Source organism: Spermophilus citellus (assembly GCF_964194105.1).
Source record: "Spermophilus citellus genome assembly, chromosome: 4".
In the NCBI taxonomy this organism is placed as follows: domain Eukaryota; kingdom Metazoa; phylum Chordata; class Mammalia; order Rodentia; family Sciuridae; genus Spermophilus; species Spermophilus citellus.
Window position 1 is genome coordinate 8,436,378 of NC_138185.1, and position 26,523 is coordinate 8,462,900.

General features: G+C 55.8%; 1 protein-coding gene across 2 annotated transcripts in view; it reads right to left on the reverse strand.

The window, feature by feature from the left end:
- Nucleotides 1–26,523, reverse strand: part of ATP9A (ATPase phospholipid transporting 9A (putative)) — a 118,963-nt gene that overhangs the window by 17,376 nt on the left and 75,064 nt on the right. For both annotated transcript variants that reach the window (XM_081289574.1, XM_081289575.1), the window contains exons 14-19: nt 23,943–24,155; nt 11,984–12,145; nt 5,607–5,699; nt 4,338–4,421; nt 3,437–3,607; nt 863–961 (exon numbers count right to left, since the gene is read on the reverse strand). In XM_081289574.1, the coding sequence (XP_081145700.1) occupies nt 863–961; nt 3,437–3,607; nt 4,338–4,421; nt 5,607–5,699; nt 11,984–12,145; nt 23,943–24,155 (822 nt within the window). The remainder of the gene's footprint in view (nt 1–862; nt 962–3,436; nt 3,608–4,337; nt 4,422–5,606; nt 5,700–11,983; nt 12,146–23,942; nt 24,156–26,523) is intronic.

Genomic DNA, 26,523 nt, shown 5'->3' on the forward strand with positions numbered 1-26,523 from the left:
CAAAAATGCTAACACTTGATACTTAGCTGGGCTACTGGAAGGCCACTGATTACAGTCTGAGAAGTGACAAGAGAGGGAGACCAGGCCTGCCCGGCCTTGGCTGGGAAGGTGCATGTCAGCTTCTAGTTTTTGCCACGTGACACATATCTGCGAACGGCCGTGAAAGGGCTGCAGATACTGGTTTTGTGGTCACAAATACAATCACGAGAGTGGAATGCACCAGTAACACGGGCAGAACATGTGCACAACGCCACAGCTCCAACCCTCGCTGGATCCCCTGATGCTCCGTGAGCTTTGCACCAAAGGCAGGGACCCCAAAACATTCGAACCCCTCTGGCTATCTAGCTTCACAGCTCTGCTGACCCTGCCCCAGGGGATCCTGTCCTCCTTCCTCCCAGACTCAAGAGAGCCACCGCACTCGGGGCTCCTGACGCCCTGGTTCAGTCGGGCACACACATGGCGGGCAACTTCTCAGGGGCCCACCCAATTCAGAGCTTCCTTCGCGTTTCCCTGGTGGCCCCAAATGCCTCCCAGCAGGCCAGGGTCTAGCGGTTCTTTCTTTCCAGAGACCCTGGCCTTGGGAGGGTCAGTGGAACTTCCAGAAGCCCAGGCACATTCTGTGTATAGAGCCTGGCTGTGTCTCCTGGGGGTGCAGCTGACAGGACCTCCAGTCCCAGGAGGTCACAGTGTCACCCGGGGCTGCAGCCCACCCAGAGGAATCCCTCCACCTGCCCCGGTCACTTGGTAATCTACAAGCCAACCAGGTGGCCAGCTGCTCCCTTCCCTCTTTAAGGGCCCGACTGAGTGACGAGGTCCCAGGACCAAGCACCCCCCATGCGGCCCCAGCACAGAGGTGCTTCACCAGCCGGAAGACGTGGATGTCCTGGTTCCTGGTCACCAGGTGTGCGTTCTTGGCTGTGCAGGTGGCGGTCTCCAGCTTGTCCCCGGTCAGCATCCACACCTGAAATCACGGCAGGAAGGGGTCCTGGGTGCCCGTGCTGGGTGCTCCCCAGAGCACTGAGCTGACACGCTCCGACCCAGTTGCCTCCCCGACACCCCAGGAGTGTCCCGTCCAGGGCTCTGGGCCTCAACAGCCAGGCTGGCAGCAAAGGCAGAGCAGGGAGGTTTAGAAAGACCATCGCCCCAAGCTTCCAGAGACACCCCGAGGCCGGTCCGTGACCTCGTAATCCCCCTGGGAATCCAAAGCAGCACGCAACCTATCCTAAAGACTACGATGAGGGGTCACTTTGGCTCCTCCAGGAAACACTGATCTGTGACCTCACGGTCCTTCTCCATGCTCCAGACAGACACCAGGTGCTTCCCCCTCTTTTATCAAATTGTTCTGCATTTCATTTCTGTGGGCCCAGAGAGGGCAGGTGCCCTGCCCAAAGCCACACAGTGAGCCCTTGTCCTAACCAGGCCCCAAGTCTGGGTCTTCAGAGTCCAGCTGGAACATGCTCCCTGCTCGCCATCTCACCCCATTAACCCTCCCCACAGGGAGGGGTCTGGGAGTCAGGGTCCGGGAGTGCTAGCAAAGAAGATGCAGCAAACGTTCCCCGGGCCCGTGCCACCCGGCTGTGCTGCACCTGTGTGTGTGATCTCTCCTCCACAAAAACCGTGAGGTGGGACCCAGAGGCACCGAGAGGTCAAGTCACCTGCCAAAGGTCACAGAAGTGGATGGGAAGCCAGGTGGGAACGCAGTCCGCGAGGGAGCCCCCTGGAGTCAGCAGGGGGCAGGGGGATGCGTCTGGTTTCCCCAGGTGTGTGTCGGCCTCACTCAACGTTCCCAGGGGACCTGGCTGGCATCGGCATTCTGACTTCATGTAGGAGAACCCACTCCAGGAAGGAGCTGGGAGTTTGAGTCTGGGAAACTGGGGTCATAACTGTCCCACAGCTGGCGCCCCTCACTGAGGACAGGAAGGCACGGGGAGACGTGCCCAGACCCCAGCTCCAGCAGCGGTGGGTTTCGGTTTCTGTCAAAGGCCCGGGCGGAAAATGCCCAGGCTCTAACACTGCTGGCCTGCGAAGGGTCACACCCCAGACATGACCACCCAGCCAGCTGCTGCGGCCACCCTCCCCCGGAGCAACCAGAGAAGTCAGGTCCACGGGACGGGAACCAAACACCTGGCCCTGTGGACAGACAGTGCTGAGCAGGAGCGAGAGCCCAGGACAAGGTGGATACAAGCAGATCTCCCAAGCCCAGAGACAAGAGGGCACAGACCCCACCAGGGCCAGAGTTCGAACACCAAGGGCAGCGGAGGCAGGTCCCTGCCCCCCCGAGCCACACACACAAGATCCTGTTGGCCATTTCCTCACTGGCCCCTGAGCCAGAGGCTCGTGATGGGACCTGATTTCCGGGGACACCTGCACACACGCGAGGCCTCACTGGGCTGTGTGCTGGTTCCTATCTGGGTCTAACCCACACTCCTCCCAGGGCCTGGCCTGAAGGAGCCACTTCTGCCAAACTCCAGCCCCAGGACGCAGCAGGGAGCAGCTCCCGAGTGCAGCCAGGGGACAGCGTGTTCTCAGAGCTTCGAGCCTGTTCACTAAAAGGGCGTGGGCCACGTGCCAACCACGGCATGTATGACGGTGGTCCCGTACGACCGCAAGGGAGCTGGAAAACCATGGCCTAGTGATGTCAAAGCCTTGGTGACATCACGGCACCACACTCCCCACGTCACATGAGTGGTGACACTGATGTGAACAGACCCACGCTGCCCACACAGTTGCACGCAGCCTGTGACGCATGATCATGCAGACTTGCTCCTGGCTCTCCAGCCACCCCCCCTCCTGGGGCAGCGTGCTCTCCTGCACGGGGTCAGCGTTGAGGCAGGCTGCTGTGCACACTGCAGCCGGACACCTGTGCTCAGGCTCAGGACGGCACCAGTGACGGCCGACCATGAGGGTCTGGCAGTGCCCTCTGGATGTCTGCTGACTATCCATCACGCAGGGGCACAGGCACAGGACTGGCCTCCCTGAGACAGGGCCTGGACCTCTGGCGCCCTCTACTGGCCCCTTGAGAATAAAGGCTGGACTTTCTCCCACCCTGAACAACGTGCAATGTGAACAGGGCACTCTGCTGGCTCGGGGCTCTGTCGGGTGGTCAGTCACTGCCTCATTCATCCACACGGACAGACGGCCACCAGCAGGCCAGTCGGCAATGCCACGTGCAGTGTGTGCACACTGGGTGCTGAGCTGGGCCCTGAGCCACCAGGAGACACATGCAGTCCCAGCCCTCAGGGAGCTGTGATGGGGAGGTGGCCAGAGAGGGCAAACACAACACAAACACAAGGACAATGGCAGTGGTGGCCCATCCCACAGGGGCACTCTGGTCCCCTCTTGCTCCCCCCACCCTCACTTTCTTCCCTCTGAAGTCCTCCATCTGCGGAAGGGACCACTGACGTCACCGAGCTCTGCTCCCAGGCGCCAGCCCTACCTTGATGCCCGCGTTCCTCAGCGTCTCCAGTGTGGGCCGCACGTCGGCCTGCAGCTGGTCCTCCACGCCGGTCAGGCACAGCAGCTCCATCTCCATCTCCAGGCTCTCGATCACGGTGGCCACTTTGAGGGAGCGGTCATGCACGCTCAGCTTGGCCTGGACGTAACGGGCCTGGCACACCAACATGTCACTGCTTAGGGTGGGGAGGGAGCGGCCCACCCTGCCCTGGCATGCTGGCTCTGTGCCGGGCACCAGGGGTCCAGCAGGGAGCAAGACCAGGATCCCGGGGACATGCAGGGGAAGGGAGGAGCAGGCCACAGCCTCATTCAACTCCAACATCCACTGAAGCCTAAAGAACTCGGGCTCCAAGTCACGTCACACGCCTGCGTAAGCTGCCTGATCAGGTCCCCGGCCCCAGAAGGAGTTTGTTCCAGAGGCAGATGGATGAAGTGAATGTTAAAAGACACCAACAGGGGGCTGGGGGGTGACTCAGTGGTAGAGCGCTTATCTAGCACGTGCGAGGCACTGGGTTCAATCCTCAGCACTGCATATAAATAAGTAAATAAAATAAAAGTCCTTGAACACTAATATTAAAAAAAAAAAAAAAGACCTGAACAGGGAAGTTACATGGGCAATGGGTCAAAAGTGACGAGGTGGAGCTGCCTTAGACAGCTGGTCCCGGAAGGCTTCCTGGAGGAAGCAGCATTTGAGCTGAGACCCAAATGAAGCCAGGGAGTTCTATGGGGCGAGAGAGCTCAAGGCAGAGAGGAGAGCAAGTGTCAGGTCACAGCGCAGCGGGGAAGTGGGGGCTCAGAAAGGACGTCAGAGCAGTTGGGAGTGAGCAAGGAGGCCCTGGAGGGGGGTGTGACGGGAGGTGGGCGGGGCTGCAGGGACAACGCACCTCAAAGTCCTGATACTGCTCCTCTGCTAGCGACTTCTTGGCCACCACCAGCACCCGCAGCCCCTCCCGGGCCATGTTGCCGCACTGCAAAGCAGACAGAGGTCAGCAGGGGCTGTGCTGGGCCCTGGCCCTGAGACCCTGGACACCGAAGTGCCCTGTGTTCCTTCCAAAAGGGACAGGGGAAAAGAAAACTGCTTTCCCCAAGTGACGGTCCCCAAAGCCAAGCTTCGTGGGGAGGCTGCAGAGGGGAGGCCCACAGGTCAACCCCGGCTCCCACGCAGGCTGTGACGGGCACGGCATGTTTCAAAACTCAAAGTCTCCAGGGAGTGCTGGCCGGTGGAAAAACCAAACAGCTCACTAGTCCGGGCACACTTTCCCAGATAACCTCTGGCTGTACAGTGGCTGCTCCCGTGGGCCCCCCAAAACACGCTGTCAGGTGAAGACCACTCCGTGGGTTCCACATGCCAAGCACAACCCTATCTGAAAAACACACCAGGCCCCGGTGGTTTATCCGTGGGACTGGTCGGCCGCGTGGCACTGGTGTGCAATGCCTACGTGGAATGATGTCATCACTGGACGTAACACAGGGAGTTCCCTGGAGCTGAGAGAGAGAACACAGGTGGCCTGACAGACCTGAGCCTCCTCCCGCTTCTGGCCAACGCCCACCTCACAAACCGGGACCTGTGGCCCCCAGCGACCCCACGTCCTGGAACTCATGCCCGGCAGTCACCTGCCCCTAGGGTGTGAGCTGGGCCTGTGACGTAGCAAGAGTGAGGGGTGTCACTTGTGGGATTAGGGTGCCAAAGACGGTGACTTCCAGCTCGCCTGCCCTCCTCACTTTGATGAAGCCAGCTGCCAGGCTGCGCACTGCCACAGGGAGAGGCCCGGACAGTGAGGAACAGGGGGCAGCCACCAGCTGGAGAGACCTGAGGCCTGCAGTCCAGCAGCCAAGAAGCCGAGAGCTACCCCAGCCCTCGGTGAGCCCAGCAGCAGACCCTGCCCGGGTCGAGTCTTCAGAGGAGATGCAGGCCCCACTGGGTCCTCACTGCAGTCTGCAGGAGGCCCCAGGGCAGAGGCCCGGCCGGGCCACACCCAGGTCCCTGACCCACAGACCCCATGAGCAATAAGTGTGTGCTGTTTCTAGCTGCTAAGTCTCAGGGTGGACGGTCACGCAGCCACAGAGGGCCAAGACAGAGACCGGCCTCCACACTGGGCGCAGCCTCTCCACCCACGCTCCTGAGGCCCAGGGTCTCTCAGCACCACGCTCACCTCTTCCTCCAGCCAGTCATTGTACTGGACGATGCCGGCCATGACGACGTCCGCCCCCTTCATGTAGAAGGTGATTTCTCCCGTCGATTCATCCTAGAGGGGGCGGAAAGGAATGAGAGCAGGAAGGACACACTGCCTCTGCCCCGAGGCCCACTGCCCACGGTTGGGGGGGTGGGTGAACTGAGCTGAGAGGATATGCCAATGTTTGCCACTTGGACGAAGATAAAAAGCAAGAGGGGCCTCCACAGAAAATGAAACTCAAAGCGCTTGGAAAATCGTTAAATGATAAAAGCAAGATCAAAAAAGTGAAGACTCCTGTTTTTAAAGTCGTTACTACTCCGGGGGAGTGGACGCCCACACTACTCGACTATTCGATTATTGCAGATCTACCCAGGGAACTGCCAGACGGTCAAACTGAGGTCCAGGGTGCAGCCCGGGGTCCTCAGCTCAGCTCTGCTGACCTGACGGGCTGGATTCTCCGCAACGGGGCGGCCTGTGTCCTGCGGGGTGGGCGGCAGCATGCCTGGCCTCTACCCACCACAGGCCAGCAGCAGCCCCATGGGGATGACGAGGAAGGCCTCTGGACATTAGCAAATGTCCCTGGGTGACAAACAGTCTCAGCCAGGAACCACACGTGGGGGGCTTTGCTAGGACATGGTGACCCAGATCTTCCCGCCTTTCTGATGGCGCCGCTGCCCGGCAGGAGGGCTGTGTGCACCTGGGCGAGCGGCTTCTCCTCTCTGCCTCAGCTGAGAGTGCTCACTGTTGGGACCGTCATGGCCCAAACAAACCATCCCGCGGGGCACAGGCACCGGCCACATCCAGGCACCAGCCACATCCAGCCCTCCCGTGCCGGTGCTCCTGACGGGACGGCAGCAGGCCCCTGGCCACGGCCAGGTGGCAGCGTACTCCCCACGGGGGCACCTGGCCATGTCCAGAGACGCTGATGGTTGGCACGACTCAGTGAGTGCAGGAGGGCATGGGGTGCTGCTGGACGCCCCACTAGGAGCTCCTGCTTGGAGGCGTGTGGCCCGATCCCACCCCGCTCTCTCCTCCAGGACTCCAGAGGGGGGGGGGGAGGCGGGGCCTGGACAGGGCCACTGACTCCTGTGCCTCAATCTTGCTGCCGGGGAAGCCCAAGACAAATCCCCCACAGCCTTCCCTGAGAACGGACGGCACCCAAAGGCAGAGGGGGTGCAGGCCTCTTCTAAACCAGCTTTCCCGCGCCCCATCCGGACAGCCTTTAGGGACAGCGCTGACTCACCAAAGTCCCCCCAGGCCACGAGGCTCTGAACATGAAAGCCAGGGAGGTTCCCTCCCCTCCACCCACAGGGCGCTCACCAACATGGCTGCAGGAAGCAACGCCCCCCGCCTGGCTTCCTTTACTACACAGAGGCTCCAGGGAGTTGGGAGGCGCCGTCCAACATAAACACCGAATGGACATCTCCTCGGTGAGTCATTTCCCCCCGCCCAGTTCATCACCAGTTTACTCCATTCCCACGTCGTGGCAAAGCCGCGCGGCACACTCAGAGACGGCTGCCTGTGCGGCACTGCAGTGGGGCTCCTCTTCCCACGTGTCCTCCCGGGCACCTGCTCAAAGCCTCGTTCACTCAGACAACGCCAACAGCACCGGCTCTACTGGCCCGACTCCGTCATTCCACGTGGGAAGCCGGGGACTCAGTGGACAACTTGTACCAAAAAAAACCTAGCAGGTGACATGACCTTCCTTTGGAAAGACAAATGTCCCAGAGCCACCAGTTTCTCCCACCTCACCTGCCTGCTTAGGGACAGAGCCCTGTGGGGCGAGGAGAGGCTCCAGGTTCGGCCTGCCTTCCCACGTCCAGCAGGCAGGGTTCAAGAGGCCGGCAAGAGCAACACTGTGACCGCCCACAGTCGCTAAAGCACGCTGAGAGGTTATAAAGGGACCCACACTTCCTCACATCGGGAATCGGAGAGTCACCGCACACGACAGGCACACTGTGTGGCCACATTAGGAGGGGGTGTCTCAGCCTCTGTACAAGTGACGTCCGGAGCCCGGCCGTTCTTCGTTGTGGGGGCTCCTGTGCACCGGAGGACGCGGCATCCCCTGGTCTCCACCACTAGAGGCTGGGGCTGTGACTCCCACAGTGTCTCCAGAGATTCTCAAATGAGCCCAGGGTGAAAATAGCCACATCGGAGGAGCACAGAGAGATCTGTGCAGTGTGATGCTGATTTCCACCCAAACCAGAGATAAAGGAAGACTCAGAAAGTAAGAAAAAATTAGCAAGATAATAGTTACGCCATTGAAGACCGCCTGCTGAGGTGGACGATCACGGTATTATTATTTTTTTAGTAGTCAAAAATGAGAAACAACCTAAGCATCCAAAATAAATAAATAAATAAAAGTAAATAACTGGGTGAGGTGGCACACACCTGTAATCCCAGCAACCCAGGAAGCTGAGACAGGACGATTCCAAGTTCAAGGCCAGCCTGGGCAACTTAGCAAGGCGCTTCCTCAAAATAAAAAATACAAAGGGCTGGGGACATAGCTGTGATCCCCTGGGTTCAATTCCCAGTACTGAAGAAAAAAATAAAAAGTGAATGAAATAGCGGTACATTTTCAACAAAGCATCATGCACACACTAAAATCAGATTTTAATGATAAGAGAAAATTTCCTTCCTCTGCATGTGTTTCAAAGCGGGGAGGGGAAGCTTGGAAAGACTGATCAAAAGTTCAATGCCAATTTTATAAAAATGTGTGTGGATACTCACAGTCATATATGCTCAGGAAAAAAAAAAAAAACTGAATGGAGGCGAACCATTCATAGTCCCTTCCCTACATCGTGACCTGTTCTAAACACCTGCACTGTGAATGCTGGTTCTGAAAACTCTCAGGCAGTGGGAGCTGCCGTAGGTGAGGCAGACCGGCCACCTGCAGGCACCCCCACTTCCAGCAAGGCCCCTTCTGCCGTGGGGAGACCCAGGGCCACGTGCCACCTCGTGTAGCATGACGTGTGTCTGGAACAAGAGTCTCTTACAACCAAACAAAGGGCGGCGTGTCCCACTCGCCTGTTCTAAGAGAAGTGGGCGTTGGGGACTCTCCGATGATGATTCAGCCCCTGAATGACCTCAGCAGAGCCCCTGGCCCTAGAACTTAAAAAAAAAAAAATGCTGGAATGAAATTAGAGCGATTCTGTGGGAGATAATGACTTGGATTCCTCAGGCAGCCTCACCCACGGGAGTGAGGCTGGGCGCGCTGGGCAGCAGATGTGTGCTCAGGGCAGGCGGGCGTGGGCCAGTGGGAAAGCACAGCTGGGTGGGAGAAGAGGCTCCCCCCACCCCAAAGTTTCCAAGGATCAGGTCCCACACGGTCTGAGAGTTCCCACTGGTACTGGAAATAAAAGTCCCTTAGGATGGGACGCTTCCCATCACGTCCACGCGGTGCGTCTCTGGATCATCAGCTCAGGCGGAGAGCGCCTGTGACTTCAGCAGTGCAGGGGCAGGGGCCTCCACTCCTGGTATCCATGCCTCGCTGGTCACAGCCTCAGGACAGGTGGGACCTGGGAACTCGCTTGTGATCATGGACAAAGGCTAAAGCACCGGATGTCACTTCTGATGCTGGGTTGCAGGCGGAGGTGTCTCCCTGCTTGTCCACGTTCCCAGCTGCTCGCCCTGATGGACAGCTGGCTGGGCATGAGCTGAGGGCGGTCCCTGGTCCCCAGTCAGTGAAGAGCTAGGCCTCAGTCTACCCACCCGCAGGGACCTGAATCCTGATAACACCGATCCCGTCAGCAGGACCTTGGAGCGAGTGGCCCTGGCCAGCCCCTTGACCGCTCACAGATCCTGACCAGAGGACCCAGCTAAGCTACGCCCGGCTGCCTGGCCCACAGAGACTAGCAGGGACTGCACAGGTCATTGTTTCAACCCACTGAAGGTGATGTCACCTGCAAGGCAGCAATGCCTAACTGACCCAACAAGGCTGCAGGTGCCCCTGAGCTTTGGGGCACACCTCCTGGCACCCCACAGCCCTGGGTCCTAGAGGAAAAGAGCACCAGCTTGAGCCAGATGGCCTGGGCTTGGATCCCTGCTGGCGCGGCCCGGCTATGTGACCTCGGGTGGCTCCTCAGCCCTCCACACCTCAGCTTCCTGCTCTGTCGACCGTCAATCATCATAAATGGTGCCTGCTCTGCTACACTACAGTGAGAAGTAAATGAGGTAGCTTACCATGCACGTCACTTAGAACAGCCACAGGTTCACAGCAAACCTTGGTTAACTGTCACCCACGTTACTGCTGATGACTCTCCTACTGCTGTGGCTACGCACCTCTCCTGCTATTGACCCCAGGCTCTCGGCCACCTTGGAACTGACCACGAACACTGTTGGGAGCGTAAGTGGGCTAGAAAGAGCTGTTTTCTTTGCTTTGTTTTGTTTTAAATATCCTTTTCCCTGACCACCCCCCAAAAAAACAAGTGGGGATGCACGCTTGTATGTCTGCCCTGCCCTGCACATATGCTGTGTTGTCAATGGAAAGTAGGTTAAAAATCTAAAATAGTACAGCAAATGATACTGCTGACTGGTCACCATTCTTCCCACTCTGTGACCGCATGAACTAAAAAACACAAGGTTCAATCACAACAAGGGTGCCAAGAGCAGTCAGAGGAAATCAGTCTCTTTGGCAAATGGTTCTGGGACAACTGGGTATTCACATGCAAAAGAGTGAAGTCCCTACCTCACACCATGTGTAAAAGTTAACTCAAAATGGACTCAAATGACCCAAAAAGCTAAAATTATAAGATTCCCCAAAGAAAACACAGGGGTGAATCTTCACGACTTTGGAGTTGGCAATGGATTCTTAGATGTGACACTAAAGCCAACAGCAGCAACGAGAACAGATAAACTCAACTTCACGGAGATTGGAAACTTTGGTGCATAAAAGGACATTATAAGAAAGTGAAAAAGACAACCTGTAAAAGGAGAGATTTGCAAATTATATATCTTATAAAGGTCTAATATCCAGAATATATAAAGAACCCTTACAAAATCAACAAGAGGACAACCCAACTAAAAACCAGGCGAAGGACTTGAAAAGACATTCTAGGAAGATACAGATATGGCCAAAAACTCATGAAAAGGTGCTCAGTGCCATTAATCATTAGGAAAATGCAGATCAAAACCATGATGCAATACCTCTGCATAACCCTAAGGACGGCCATAATCGAAACACGTTAAAAATTTTAAGTAACAAGTGCCGGCAAGAATGTGAAGAAAATGGAAACTTACTATATTGCTGGTGGGAAAATAAATTGGTTCAACATTTTAGAAAATAATTTGGCAGTTCCTCAGAAGACTAAAGAGAGAGTTACCCAGCCACCAGGTAACCGACCTGCCTGACTCCACAGTGTCAATCCCGAACCCCCAAACAGGCTGTCATCCTCGTCCCTGAACAATCCCAGCAGCACTATTCACAATAGCCAGTGGTCAAACAACTCCAAAGTCCATCAGTGGGTGGACGCATTAGCAAAATATGGTACAGGCCATGCACCCCTCACCCCAAACAAATGCTCCCAACCCCAAAATTTGTTGAGCACCAACATGACGCTGCAAGTGGAAAATTCCACAAGTGTCCTGAGGCAAGTTGTGATCAAACACAAGTGCACTGGAAACAGATGAATTTCACACTTAGACCCAAGGCTCCCCTCCAGGGTATCTCGTTACCTCCGTGCAAATATTCCAAAATCCAAGAAAAGAAACCTGAAATCCAAAACCCTTCTGGTCTCAGCGTTTAGGATAAGGATAATATCCAACCCAAACATGCGGCGATGGAATATGGTCAGCCATCAGAAGTGAAACTCGGACACACGCCACGGCAGAGCCACCTGGGAAACATGCTCCAGGAGAGAAGCCGACGACCACAGGCCACGGTGACCGATTCCATTCACATGAAATGCCAGGAACAGGTAAGTCCCCAGGACAGCAAGCAGACCAGTGGCTGCCAGGAGCCAGGGTGGGCGAGGGGCTGCTTTTGTCGATGATGAAGATTTGACACATTTTGAGACCTGACCACGTTGGGGACTTGTGCAACACCAGGAAGGTCTAAACACCACGGAATCGCTCACTTTAAGATGGCTCTCTGAGACGAACCTCAACACGTGTGTATTAAATCGAACAAAATAGAAGGAATCACGTGTAACCGGCAACTGCCCACCTACGGGCATCGGAACCTCCCATCCCTGCAGCCCGGCCGGGCTGAGCGGAGGCCTGGAGTGGGCCCCATGAACTGGACCTCTTTCTGCTCAGAAGACACCTTCCGTGTTGGTCTGGGCGGCAGACACCACCCTGAGGAGGGCTGGAAAGGCCTTGGGACACGGGGTGTGCGGGACGTGCGGGGCGGGACTCACCCTGACGATGATGCCCATGCGCTTGCTCTCGTAGGTGAAGGGGAAGATCTGCAGGATGGTGAAGTTCAGGATCTGGTCGCCAGGGGTCCTCAGCTGCATGGAAGACTGGTCTCGGCCCACCAGGGTCAAGCCCACGCTCTCCGTCCACTGGACCAGGGCCACCTAAACACGACAGACACACTCGCATGTGAACACCCAGGCACAAGGAAGGGCAGGGACAGATGACGGGCACGCTGGGGACAGCAAGGGCCTCGGCCCAAGGGGCTGCCGCCCATGACAGTGTCTGTACCAGGGGGTCTGCGGGGGCCCATGCTCACAGTTGACCCTCTGGAAGTTCATGTGGTCCTTCAGACCCCAAAGCAGGCCGCACACCACAGGTATGGCCTTGAGGGACCACATCACCTCTCTGGAAGAATCTGCACCAAGCCCAACAAGCCCTGAGAGGGCCAGGTGCTGTGGCACTTCAGCCCGTGCCCTCCCCGGGGAGGATCGACAGGGTTCTCAGCAGGGCATTGCTGCTGCCAGGGGACATGGCTATCATAACTGGGAAGGGGTGCTTGTGGCCAGAGAGGCAGGTCACAACACTCTGAAGGACACAGGATGGGACCACAGCAGGTCACACTGCAGGGAGTCGATGGCAGGAGGCTAAGCAACGGGTCCCCACAGATGATGACACCAAGATGAGAAGCCCAAGGTGACGGGAGCAGAGAAGTGGCAGAGGCCAAGGCCAGGTGAGCCCTGGACCTGCCTGTGGCACAGTCCCCCCACTACAACACTCTGTTCCCAGCGGGGCCTTGACACAGCCTCAGCCAGGCCGCCCTGAGGGCCAGAGGCAGAGGCCAGATGACCGAGTCCTGCAGATGAATGGAGAGGCCGGGCGGGGCCAGGCCAACAGGATCCCAGCCCCAGCCCCAGGGGACAGCGGCCTTTGTGTCACACTGGTGGAGCAGGCGGCCCTGCAGGAATGCGGCCCAGGATGGCTGGAGCTTCCAGTTTCTCAAGAAAAACCTGGGATCTGGACTCGTCCTGAGATGTCCTGACATTCAAATGTAAGCAACTGGTTTTCATGTCTTGAAAGTCCACGAGGAAATTAAAACATGTCTGCCGAGCAGGGGGCCTGGGGACTCCCGGAGAAGGGGGGGGGGGAGGAAAGGGAGGAGGAGAGGGTGGGGAGGGGCCGGGGAGGGAGGATGAACAGTGTATGCAGAGAGGGGGACCCTGCTCACTCCTGGGAGGCGGGAAGGGCCAGCTCCGTGGTGAGAGGGACAAAGAGACCCAGCAGACCTGGGCCGGCCGCTGTGACAGGACCCTCTGCGAGGTCTAGCCAAGCCTGACAAGACCACAGGAGAGTGCCAATCTCGCAGGCCTGCATCGGGGTCCGGGCCCCTAACACACGTCCCCAGTGGGGCCACCCCAGCCCACGGTCACCATTGGAGGATTGATGGGAGGTAGAGTGGCAGAGGAATGGTCCCAAAGCAGCCCTGGTCCCCAGAACCTGTGAATGTGACCTCCCAGGACTTTGCAGATGTGACCAGGAGGAGGCCCTGAGAGGGTGAGATCACCCCAGGGGACCCAGGTGTCCCCATGTGATCCACGAGTTCTGCAGGGGAGCCCTTTGGGTCTGTGGCCAGAGAGGTGAGAGGAGGAGGTCAGAGAGCGGGGATACCGCGGATCTTGCAGAGGGAGGAAGGAGCCATCAACCAAGGAATGTGGACAGACTGGGTAGCCCGAGGAGGAAGGACTCGACCACCCCAGAGCCCACAGCAGCAACGTGGCCCTGTGGACACCTGATCCCATCCCTGGGAGACTCCTGTGGACCTCTGACCTACGGCTGAGAGAGAGCAGCTTTGCTTCATTTTAAAACGTCACTTGTTGCCACAGCAACAGGAAACAAGCAGAGGATGGACGGCTTCTAACGTTCAAGCCAATGAACCATCTTTGTAGTCAGATCTAAGCCCTAAAACACGGTGTCTTAAAAAAAAAAAAAAAAGTATCTCCTGCCGCTTTTTTCTTACAGTTTAATCTTTAGGGGAAAAATAAAAAGGCAGGTGTCTGGGGAGGGTTGAGCTGGGAAAGAGGCTATTCCGCAGGCCTTGGTCACAGGGGAGATCTAATAAGCCCGTCGTGAACTGAACACGTCTGAAGTGAAGCTGGGCGCGTGGCACACACCTGTGATCCAAGCAAACCAGGAGGCTGAGGCAGGAGGATTGCTGGTTTGAGGCCAGCCTCGGCAACTTAGTGAGATCCTACCTCAAAATAAAATTGAAAAAATAAATAAATGAAAGGGGTGGCTGGGAATGTAGCTCAGTAGTTCACCTCTGGGTTTGATCCTAATACCAGAAAAGAAAAGAAAAGAAAAAGTCAAAAGAAAACCTGGTAGGTGGGAAGTACACTCAATACCTAACTCACCACCCACCTGGCTGGGCCACCCAGGCGCCAGCGTGTGGGTCATCTCCTCTTGTGACTGGGAGCTGCACCCCAGCTGCTGCCCAGGACTGGACGGCACAAAGCTGGCCAGGAAGAGAGCAAAACTCCAAAAATGGAAGTGCAGAGTGTATGCACCACCGTGAGCCCGCTCTGGCAATCAGGGATGCCTCTGTGTAACGTTCTCCGGGCCTGAAAGAGTCCTAGCCACCACCTCTGCGTGGCTGGGAGGCAGAGAGGGTGGCTTCTCCCGGGGATGGCCTACCCCCCGGCACTGTCCCCCTCCAGCGCGGTGTCCCTTTCACCAAGAGAGCACTGCGGAAGCCCTGGGAGAGGGCCGCCCCCAGCTCCTTGTTTCTGGAACCCCTGGGACTCGTGTGGGCTAACCCGCTGCACCTCAAGGACCTAAGCTGAAGCTCACCACAGGCCCCAGCCCCACACCACTGTCCCCCGTGCCCCGACCAGGCCTCTGAGAAATAGGGGCTCAGGAGACTGCTCCCCACGGCCTGTCCTTCCCACGGCCCAGGCTGGCTGCGCTCGGATCTTTGGTTTTGTTTCTGTTGCTGACATGGAGGGCGCTCACATAGCAGGAAGTCATTTTCAAGACTTTCCCATCTTATTTAATAATGAATTAACTGGGATGAAACAGCTTTCAGTTTTGACCCATAGACGATACCATCACACTGACCTCCACCTTTCAGAGAAAGGTCTGATCAGGTCTCTCTCTTCTTTCCATCTTTCTTTTTGTTACTGCTCTGCATAAGCCTTTGAAGCCCTGTCTGCCGACTGCTCACCTAGCAACGGATCCCCCCAGGCCGGTGCAAGAGGAAATGCTGAGTTACAGGTCCAAGAACTCAAAACAGACAAATGTCCCTGAGGAAGAGTGGTTAGAACTGTATGCAACTTTTAAAAATAGATATATTTATTTTTTAGTTGTAGATGGACACAACACCTTTATTTTATTTATTTATTTTTATGTGGTGCTGAGGCTCAAACCCAGGGCCTCGCACGTGCTAGACGAGCGCTCTACTGCTGAGCCACAACCCCAGCCCCTGTATGTACTTTTAACCGTGCTTTCTTCCATAGCAAGCCCCTCAATGGAGTTAGGGGACCTCAGTGTCCCCTTCAGTCCTCTCCTGAGCCCTGCAGGGGACAGTTCACTCCCCACTTCCTGCTCCCAACTGCAACACAGTCAGTGTTCATTTAAACCTACTCTCTAACCAAACACATCAAGCCCCCAGAGCCCTGGGGGGTAAGACAGGGTACTCAGTGGAGCTGAGGTGCTCACAGGGACCATCCCACAGCACATGACTGGGAAGATTTCAGGGCCTGAGCCTCAGTGTCCTGAACCTGGGTCAAGGTCTTGTGGGGCCTCAGGACAGAACTGGGGGTCAGAGCAGTAGCAGGCACAGCAGCTTCAGGACCATGAATGGCACAGGAATCCGCGAGATGGGAACGAGACCAGGAACTGGAGCAGAGCCCGGGCGGAGGACCTCGTGTCGGGTACTGCTGTGTGTTCTGCTCTGGGTCCAAGGAGGACGTGAAAGGGCAGAGCCCACTGCTCTCCCTCCTAACACGCCATCTCAAGAACTCGGGCCAGAAGCCACCTGTGAAAGGGCTTTTCATCATCTGTGGTTGGCAATGAACTACCCGGGACAAGATTCACTGATTTTTCTTTGAGCCTGGGGCAGCGCACTGGGCAGCCTCACACTCTTGTCAGAAGCAGGGTATGCACTTGTCACAGGAGCATGTAAGAGACGCGAGTCTGACGTCTGATTCAAGGGCTCTCTGGTGCCTTCAACAGGACAGACACTCAAGACACATGGAGGAGCCGGGTGGTCCTCACCCAGCCTTAGTTCTCTAACTCCATAAATCTACCCACGGGTCTAAGGATTTCTTTCCTTAATAAGGAAACACATTCGACCATGTGATGGACAGTGGCTGCAGGTTCAGACACCCACAGGGATGAGCAGGTGGCAGACAGGAGCGGGGCAGGCATGTGGGGCTGGGGTAAACTGAAGCGGTGGACACCTAGCAGCAGACACCCAGCCACAGAGTCAACCACTACCAGGTGGAAGATGGGCCACTATTTTCCGATCTGACCTGTCCCAAGAGGAGCTATTTTTTTTTTTGCTTTTTTTTTTTATTGGTTGTTCACAACATTACAAAGCTCTTGACATATCATATTTCATACATTAGATTGAAGTGGGTTATGAACTAAGAGGAGCTATTTTTTTTAAAAAATACATAAAGTGATTTCAAATCACTGCTTTAAGAAAAGGTCTTAAAGATACCATAGAGCAAACAAAAACAGGCTTTTCAGGTAAGGTGGCAGGGGAGGTGATAGCAGAGGCAAGGCCACCTGGGTCCAAGTCTCCGGCACCTGAAATCCTCCTCTCAGCTCTGATAAATGATACTTGGAAAGAAAGGATGGTGTTGTTGCCACAGACACCTCGGTATTTAGAAATGACTCTGTTTAAGTCACTGGGATGAGACTTGCATCCCAGACCCATGGGTGACCTAATATCCAGGGTGACTTAACTGACGGTTTTCCTACAATGTCCCCCAAACACTTCCGGTCCTGCTTCAAACAGCCCCACTCCCTCGTGACCAACCAGAACCCCACACCAAGCTCCAGCCTGGGCGGTCACCACCACCCCCACTCAGGGTCTCCAAGTCCTGACCTCTGTTCTCTGAGCCACAGCGGCACGGCCCTGAAAGGGTGCAGCTCACCACCACCCGGAATCCTTCTCACTCAGTGCTCCAAGCCCAGTGGTGACATGTCAGAGTGCTATCACTGTCCCCAGGCATTTAGGGGAGCTGCACACAGCTTACACTCACTGAGAGCAATGTGGCCGCGACAGGCCTGGCTGCCCACCTGCTCTCTGCAGGGCTCGAGTCTCCCAGGTGGGTGCTCTTGTTTTTGTGCTGGTGATGGAACTGGGGGCCTCACACCAGCCCAGCCAATGCCCTGCCACTGAGCCACGCCCCCGCCTCCCTGAGGTTCTACACTGGAGCTCAACAACTAGGGGAAGAAGGTCCAGAACACGGGGGGCACCTTTCACACACCACCAGGGAGGCGCAGGGAGCTAACCTGGACGCCAGGGCATGATTATTATCAGGCTTTATCTGGGATGTCCCAAGTGGGGACCTCCTGATGATCAGCCCAGGAGACAGAATCGCCCACAGAATGCAGCGCAGCTATTAAATCTCTCCTCCTGGTTGGCACCGCATCTTGTGGGAGCAAAACCGACGTCTGGCTCGGAGCAGTGGCTGCTGACGCCTCCGGCCACCCACCCACAAGGACAGGCACATCCCTGCCAACCGCTTCAAAGGCCTTTTTGGCAAAAAAGAAATGTGCAGCCTCATGGCGGCCTGGGTGGGGCAGGGGAGACGGCGGTGCTGCACAGTCAGAAGCTGGGCGGCACCGTGGCCTCCGCCGTTCCCACCACGGATTCGGCCTGGAGAGCAATGAGCACAGACCCTGGGCTTCCCTCTGTGCGCCAGGCCAAGATCCCGCCGCTATGGGGCCCGCTCAGAACACCCAGGCCTCGCTCCCTGCCGCGCACAGCAGTGACCGAGCGTGGGAACGAGACCCGTGAGGAGTCGTGAGGAGGCCGGCTGAGTGTGAGCTCCAGGAGGCCGTCCCCCTGGGGTCTACCAATCAGCAGGTCCTCCCCAATGTCATAAATGCCACCAAAATCACAGACAAGCTGGGCTGCACTCCATAAGTCACGGGAGCTGTTACATTCAGGCCACGTGTGTCAACACTGGGGACAGACTCTACGAAGGACAGACTGGCTGTTCAATCAGCTCCAGAACCAGAAGTGAACCAGAACCCCCTACCCCCTGGCTTCCTCCTCCCCACCCTGCGGCTCTGTGGTCCTGAATGCCAGAAGCTGTCGCCATGGGTTGGTCAGTGTGCAGCGCCCCCAGCTGGACACGTGCAGACACAGCTGCAGCCACATTTTTATTTAATGTAAAGCTTTTCTGTTTCCACGGAGGCAGTTTCTGGTACTCCTATGCAATATTTATCAGCTTTTTTTTTTAATTGTAAAAAGAGAATCAAGTCACTGTCAGTACTGAGAAAGGATTTAGGCATGTGAACCCCTGGCCTCCGGAGCTCCAGGGCTGTAGATTGGTGTTAGGATCCATTGGTGGCCAGTTTTTAATTGAACTCAGTGCATTTTTTAAAACAAAAAAAAAAAAACAAGACAAGGAGAACCCCTGAGCACACAGCAGGGAGACCACGCCTGGTGCACAGCATGAATGCTGGCCCATCGGGTCAGCTGTTCCCCTCTGGGAACACAAGAGGGTGACAGAAACCGCCACCCACTGCTTGGTCCCATGACTCCCCTGTCTTGAGGTCACCTGCATTCCATAGCACCACCTGGGGGCAGGCTGGGAGGGCCATTGTGGGGGACACAGGGTCTGGCAAGGGACACAGCAGCCCTTGTTCCCAGCACCCGCTCAGCATCTGGTAGAGGCCTGGGTGACCCCAGTGGGAGCCGTTCAGGGCTCCATTTGCCTAGAAAAAGATGACCGCTACTGAGGAGGCTGCCACTGTCCAATTTACCTTGGGGAAACCGGGGGACTGGCTCACCTGGTGCCGTGTGTGGAGCCTCCTAATGCTTTCAATGCACGACTAGGATCAACTGATTTGCCCACTTGCCTTGGGTTTTCAATTCGACGAGCACTCTAAGTATAGCTACTGGAATAAAGCCTCTAAACTACCTGAAAAAGCTCCTCTTACACAGACATGGCTGCTGAAAAGTGATAATGCACCATGTGACTAAGGGGACTGACAGGGACGACGTGGAATGATACCAGGTCCAGGTGACATCAGCCCTTAACCAAGATGCACAGAACTAGAAGCGCTTCCGGTTTTATATTTTGGAATATTTACACATTCCTGATGAGACATTTTGAGGATGAGACCAAGTCTAAACAGGAAATTCATACTCACATTGACAAAGGTGTTTTTTGTTTTTGGGGGGTTTTTTTTGGTACTGGGATTGAACTCAAGGGCACTCAACCACTGGGTCACATCTCCAGCCTCTTTTGTATTTTATTTGGAGACAGGGTCTCACTGAGTTGTTCAGCACCTCCCCATTGCTGAGGCTGGCTCTGAATTCTCAATCCTCCTGCCTCGGCCTCCCAAGACGTTGGGATTATAGACACGTGCCACGGCATGCAGTTAGCCAAAGGTAATTTTACAGAACATTTTTAGTGCCCCTTTGTTGTGACTATGACCTGTCACCTGAGTGTGCAATTCTGTACTGACCTTGAGAATGCTCCTTGGTCAACTTCCATGTCACCTGCAGAGTGAGCACATTCATGGTGAGCCTATGTTCTGAGAGGTCCACGGCCCAGGGCCAGCACGGAGTGGGTGCTCCACGGCCAGTCATCTCCTACTACTGCCCGCACCCGTTCTGGCCCCCACTCTGCTCTTCACCGAGGACCCTGAGGTCGGTGGTACTAGCCCCTCTGTACCCACAAGGGGCTGAGGTGCAACAGGTGGTCTTCCTGAAGTCACACAGCGGAGGGGCCAGAACGGGAAGCTAAACAGGCCAGTGATGGCTCCGGGGAGCAGGAGGGCCCGTCCCGCACGTGTCAGCGCAAGGGAGAGCCTTGAGACGTTGGCTTTGGCTTATGTCACTGAGAGGCTACAGGAACCCACAACAAACACCTAGCGACACTCCAGCCTCCACAGAGGTCACCGGCAACAGCACCCCCCACACCGACAGGTTACTAAGGCAAGGTCCCAGGCTGCATCTCGACGCTGTGATTGTAAAGTATTGGAATGACTAAAGGGTGAGGGGAATTTTAGTGCAAAGAATCTCTCCAACATTCATCATGGTGGAGCCGCAGAGGAAGAGCCCTGGGAGAGGAGGCCCTGATGCGGGGACCTTGAGAGGTCTCTGCACCCTGCGTCCCAGCCTGAGGAAGCCACTTGGAATGTCTGACATACTACCTAGAACGCGGAACTCGCTGCTCTGAAACCGCTGAGCTCTGCAGGGCACAGCCCGATATGACCAGAGGCTGTCATTCGACAAAACCCTGCAAGTCCACACGCGTGTGACATGTGGTCACACCCAGCAGGTGCATGTCCACACACACGCATGCCCACACTATCTACCTCTACCTAGGTACACATACACACTACACAACTGCACAGGGTGGAGAGGGGTCATCTCACAATGGGGAGCACTGCAGGTCAATTTTATTAACTCCTTTTGGAATCTGTAATTTCCGCATTTTCTGTAGTGAACACTTGGGATTTAGAAGCTTTACAAAGCCGTGTTTACCAGGAGTTCACAGAGGAGACCCTGGAGCTGCGGGGTGGGTTCCCATGGCTGGAAGAGCAGCGCCCCTTGACCTGGCACCCCGAGAAGCAGTGTTTTTAATGTCACATCTCCACCTTGCACCCCCAGTGCCCCCAACCCTGCCACAAGCCCTGAAGTGTCAGAGGCTGCCTGGTTGGGACCCGCCTGCTCCACCCTGGAGGGACTTCGTTTTCCTGGGAGCCAGCTTCTGCAGCAAGGAGGGCCAGCACCCCTCGGGCTGTCATCTATGTTTGAATAAAGACCCTTCAGGGCTTCCAAAGCGGAATGTGCACAGGAAACAAATTGGGGAAATCCTGCTTTCTGTTATAGGAAACGGATCCTCCCCCAACTGGTAGAAATTACGCCAGCAGCTCAGCAGCACAAGGAACGCTGGTTTCCCTGCGCTCTGCGTCCACTGACCCCACCACCGCTGGCCAGGTTTTATTGATATTGAATTTCAAAGGTGCAATGCTAGCCCCAGCCCAGCCCATGCGGAATCCTACAGGGATCTGGTAACACTGCGGCCTTCTGAAAGATGCCACTTGAACTAGATTTGGCCCCCGTGGGTCACGTGACGTATTTCTATAAACACGCTGGTATTTTGCCAAATCCTTTGAAAGAAGTCAGAAGGCAGAAAATTCCTAGCGGCTGTCCCCTCTGTGGGATTACGGCTGCCCATTTCCTCATCTGTATTTTCACATGTTCCTCCATAGCCATGAAATAACGAATAAATAATGACGAGGGGCGGGGGGGTGGTGAACACACAGCCACAGCCACCAACAGGGTGGTGGTGCTGGACTCCATGAGGTCACCAGAGACAAAGGAGAGTGGCTCTGTTTGTTGTCTGTTCAATCGTGACTCAGAATCTTAGAAAAACAAGAGGAATCTGCAGCCAAGCACCATTAACGGACAGAAGAGATAAAGCGCTATTCACGCCCGGGACAAGAAGCCCAGGAGCACAAAGCACTCCACGGAAGATTTACCCTTCTGGAAAAACCTCTGCACAGCCCGAAAACAAACTTATCAGAGTTCAGTGGGGACAGCGCAGGGTGGACAGGCGGAAGGACCTCCGGAGAGATGCGTATCAGCGGCGCCCACAGGCACAGGGCTGCTGAGGTCCTCCTCAGTGCAGACCCCATCAGAAGCCGCAGGCTCCAGGAACCACCACGGACATGGTCCTCGTTCACAGCTAAATCTCCTCAGCTGTGTAGCATGCGCAAGGCCCTGGATTCCATCCCAGTACAGCAGACAAATAAGTAAATAACATGACGTTCCGTGGTATCTGCTCCCACTCCCAATGGGCAAAACAAGACCCAACAGGACAAACCCGAGGAGCCTCAAGAAGTTACCAAGATAAAGCAAAAAGTGCCTGGTCAGGAGCTGCAGGCCCAGCGGTCAGCAGACCACCCCTCCTGAACCCTCCCCCTCTGCACACACTCCCAGCTCACAAGTCGGGGGTCGGGCAACATTTTTCTCTCCTAAAAAGCCTGGTTCAAATGTCAACGGTCACGGGTGAACTGGGCTCTATGGCTGGAGCCACCCAACCCGCCCCCAGCAGTCTGCAAGGAGGAGTCTCCTAGATGACAAATTCCGACACCTGAGGACAGGGAAGGCTCATCCCAGTGCCCGTTCCCAGCTTCGAAAAGGCGCTCTCCAACAGGTTCCCAGATGCTGCAGATTAGCCCAGACTTTCAGGCGCTTCCTTCACTCAGTGAAGCCCCCCTTCCCAGAGGGATGGGAAAAGAACCAGAGTCCTCCAGCATGGGTAGAAGAAGAAAATGGCTTTTTTAAAAATCTGGAAACACTGGCAATTGGTATCATGAGCCTTAAAAATACCCAATCCGACCACCAGGGTTACTGCCTGCCTACCAACGTCCCCAACAGCCCTATGGTGGGTCCTAGGGTTCAGGGACATAGAGGCAGAGCCAGGAGCGGCCACCCACGGGTGAGGCTGGGACTCCAGGATTCGGGTGCTCTATGCCTCGCTACTCCAGGGACATGGGCTGCTGATGCAAAGACTCCGTGTGACGATCCCTCAATACCTGTTCAATGACGAGCCCCATCGCACCACTTCTGGAAATGTTACATCAAGCGTACTCACTGCAAAACGCTTCTGAACACGGTTGCTAAAAACGAGGACCAACCCAGACACAGCGCTACATACCTGTGCCCTGGCAACTCAGGAGGCTGAGGCGCGGCCCTCAGTAAGACCCTGCCTCACAATAAAAGATAAAATGGGCTGGGGATGTCGCTCAGTGAGTGCATGCCTGCATTCAACCCCCAGTACCCAAATGAATAAGTAATGGAAATGAATATCAGGTCTAACCAGGTTCTAAGGACATGAGCACAGATAAAGATGTTAAGGTGCACACGCAGCCACCCTGAAGTGCTGTTAACCATGTTTGAGAAAACTGACAAAGATGAGAAATTAGTAAGTGGACACAAAACCATGTCTATATGAGAAGTCCCATCTTACAAGGGCAGCTGGGTGTACATGAAAAGACTGGACGGCCTGTTCAAACCCTGGCCCTGCCCCCCGGGGCTGCGGCCACCAGACCAGCTGGCGAGGGAGATGGCGTACAGCCCTGCAGACAAGACCTCAGCGGAGTGATCACAGGAAATGCCACCAGGAGCAGAAGGCACCAGCATCAGGGGCTCCTGACAGCGGGCACCCAGCAAGACAGAGCCGCAGTGCACAGCCCACAGTCCCCAGAGGGCACTTCCGAGGCGGCAGATGTGACCTGAACACTCACAGAGCCAGCAACCTGGAGGGGCAATGGGCCCCTCTTCCTCTTCATTTTTTCCAAAATATTCTGATATTTTTTCACACTGAATAAAAATTGTTCCTACTGCTGGGCACAGTGGCCCACGCCTGTAATCCCAGTGGCTGGGGAGGCTGAGAGTGGAGGACTGCGAGTTCAAAGCCAGCCTCAGCAAAAGGGAGGCCCTACGCAACTCAGTGAGCGCCTGTCTCTAAATAAAATGCAAAATAGGGCTGGGGACGTGGCTCAGCGGTCGAGTGCCCCTGAGTTCCATCCCTGGTACCAAAAACATTTTTAATATTGCTCCTATTATCAAAATCAAAGTTGGAAAGAGAAAGGAAAGAGAAAGGAAACGGGGAAGAAGAAGCCCCAGGTGTAGACAGCAGTATCACAGACATCTGCGCTCCCGGGGACAGGGACGGAGCTGGCCTCCGTGCCGGCCGTTACCTCGTCGGGGCTGGACGCCTGGTACACGCGGCAGGAGTCCTCGTACTGCTTCTCGGCCTCGGCCTGGTCGGTCACGCCGTTGGACTCGTACACGGGCGTCACGTTGTGGCAGAGGGCGATGGCCTTCACGGCCTCGTGCACGCGGCTGCTCATGGTCCGCCGGACCTTGGTGGTGACGGTGGGACCCTTCTGAGCTGGCGGCTCCTGCGACTGCTGCAGGGAAGAGAAGCGAATGAGGACAGGGAGCCTGCACACAGCTACCACTTCAGCCCGCGTGACCCAGGTGACGAGGACACCTCACTTCAGGAACCTGATCTTTTAACCTCAGCAAAAACAAACATGAAGACGGGGAAATGACACCCTAATGAACGTCACGCTGCCTATGGACACTGTGAGCCTGTCCTCTGGGGACGGTGCCAGGGGTGTCACGGCGAGGACTCTGTGGCACTGAAGGGGGTCCTGCCATGGGGGGCCACCAACACGTGGGCTGGGCCAGTCGCTGCTGTGGGGCACCCTGTCCCTAAGGACGTTGGCGAGCGTGGCAGACCACCAGCTACCACTGGTGACAGGAGGACCAAAGTGGGTCACCAAGGGTCCATGGGGGACAAAACCATCCTCAGTGTAGAGCAGTTGCTTTAAATGTGCCTCCTCTGGGGTTTGCAATGGAAGGTGACGACTTCAGCGGGTGACAACAGAGCCAAGTTGTCGGGGGGGGGGGGGGGGGGGGGGGCCCTGGGCTGGCCCCCCAAGGCGTATTAGTAACAGCAGAAGCAAACCTGGGGGGGACCTCACTGCTGGTGGGACCTCGCCCCACGCTGGCCTCAGGCTCTAAGCCTGCCTGAGGGGCAGCCACGGGCTCCCTCCCACCCCTCCCACCTCTCAGCTCTCGCTGCCGGGGGTGGGGGCAGGAAATGGGTCCAGTCTTGGGAAAGTGGTCCCAGATCAGGGAACAAGACCCACAGTCCTGGGTCTTGTCCTCGGGAGGGGGTCGTGGGCAGCCATGGTGTGGGCTCTCTGGGCCTCAGTTTCCTAAAGTGGAGAGGGGAGGCTGGCGGGCCTGTCTCACACAGCCCCACACCCAGCCTAGGAACGCCCTGCAGGGCGCTCAGAGAGGGGGGACAGCAGCACGCAGCCCCCTCCCACCCATGTGACGCACCAGGTGCCACCTCGGCCTGCCTTTGAAGGAAGGGCTCTACTGCCTTGGAGTAGAATAACAAGTACGGGGCGGGGGTGCAGCTCGGTGCTAGACGGGGTGCCCTGCCTGAGAGAGGTCCTGGGGCCCACCGGCACCAAAACAAAAAGATTAAGACACTGGGGGAGACCACTTGATTTGTTTTGTTTTAGTGCCAGGAATTGAACCCTGGGGGCTCTACCACGGAACTACATCCTTAGCCCTTTATACTTTTTGAGACAAGGTCTTGCTGAATTGCTGAGGCTGGCCTTACACTTGTGATCCTCCTGCCTCAGCCTCCAGAGTCTCTGGGATTACAGGCCTGTGCCACCATGCCCAGCTAAGACCACTTGTTAATGAGATGCCTTCCCGTGGCTCACGGAGCCCCTAGCCGGCTTCCCACCATCCTTGGTCATCTGCTCCAGCCACACCGGCTTTTCTGTTCTTTGACCTCCCACAGTTCTTTCTGCCTCGGGCCTTGAGCACTGCTGCGGCCTCTGCCTGGATACACGCCCCAGGCTTCTGCAGCAACTCGGATGTCACCTTCTCAGAGAGTCCCTGGGTGACCTGCCTTTCCACTGCAAGTCACTCACCAAGCACCCTGTGTGTCACTGCCCACGACTGGCTTCTTGTGCCTGAGGATTCTCTCTTCCATCCCATTGAAGGAACAGAGAGCTTGTCCCTGAGAGCTACTCACCACTGTGTCCCTAGTACCCAGGGCCTGGCATGCAACAGGTACTGGCTGAATTAATGAACAAGTTCACAATCTATATTCCTGAGGTGGGGACAGGGAATTCTCAACCAGCATAGACTTTTCCCCATTTCCCCAGGAGAGATAAACATGAAATTGGCCAAGTCAGTTCCAGATTTTAAATCACAGTTTTGAACAAAGGATCGCCTGCAGCAGCTTGACTTCTGGAAGCCAGAAATGTTTAGGGAGCTTCCGAATTCTACATTAAAAAAAAAAAAAAAACAACACTTATCCAACAGGAGCTACGTGATCTTTCAGGATGAATTGCGTTTGGTATCCGTGACATGCGGCTGCCCCAAATAGAGAACAGATGGGTCACAAGAAGCAAGAAAATGACTTTCGTTTAATTTTTTAAAACTATTTTTAGTAGTGCATTAGACTCCCCAGGTAATTAGACAATTACTAAATTATTCTGGTCACCGTGGGGACACGCCATGCTCCGGCTTCCGGCTCTGTTAACCTCTGGTGTCAATAGCACACGAGTTTCACTTCCAGGCCAAAGGGCACTGCATGGTAACAATAATTAGAGTAATGAATCAGAACTCCGGTTTCAATGAATCATTATTTGCCAAGTGCTTTTAATTATAAAGAATTTAACTTTAAAATATAAAGAGGACTGAAGATTTACAGAAAAGGCCTCTCCTGGAGAGACCAGCAAG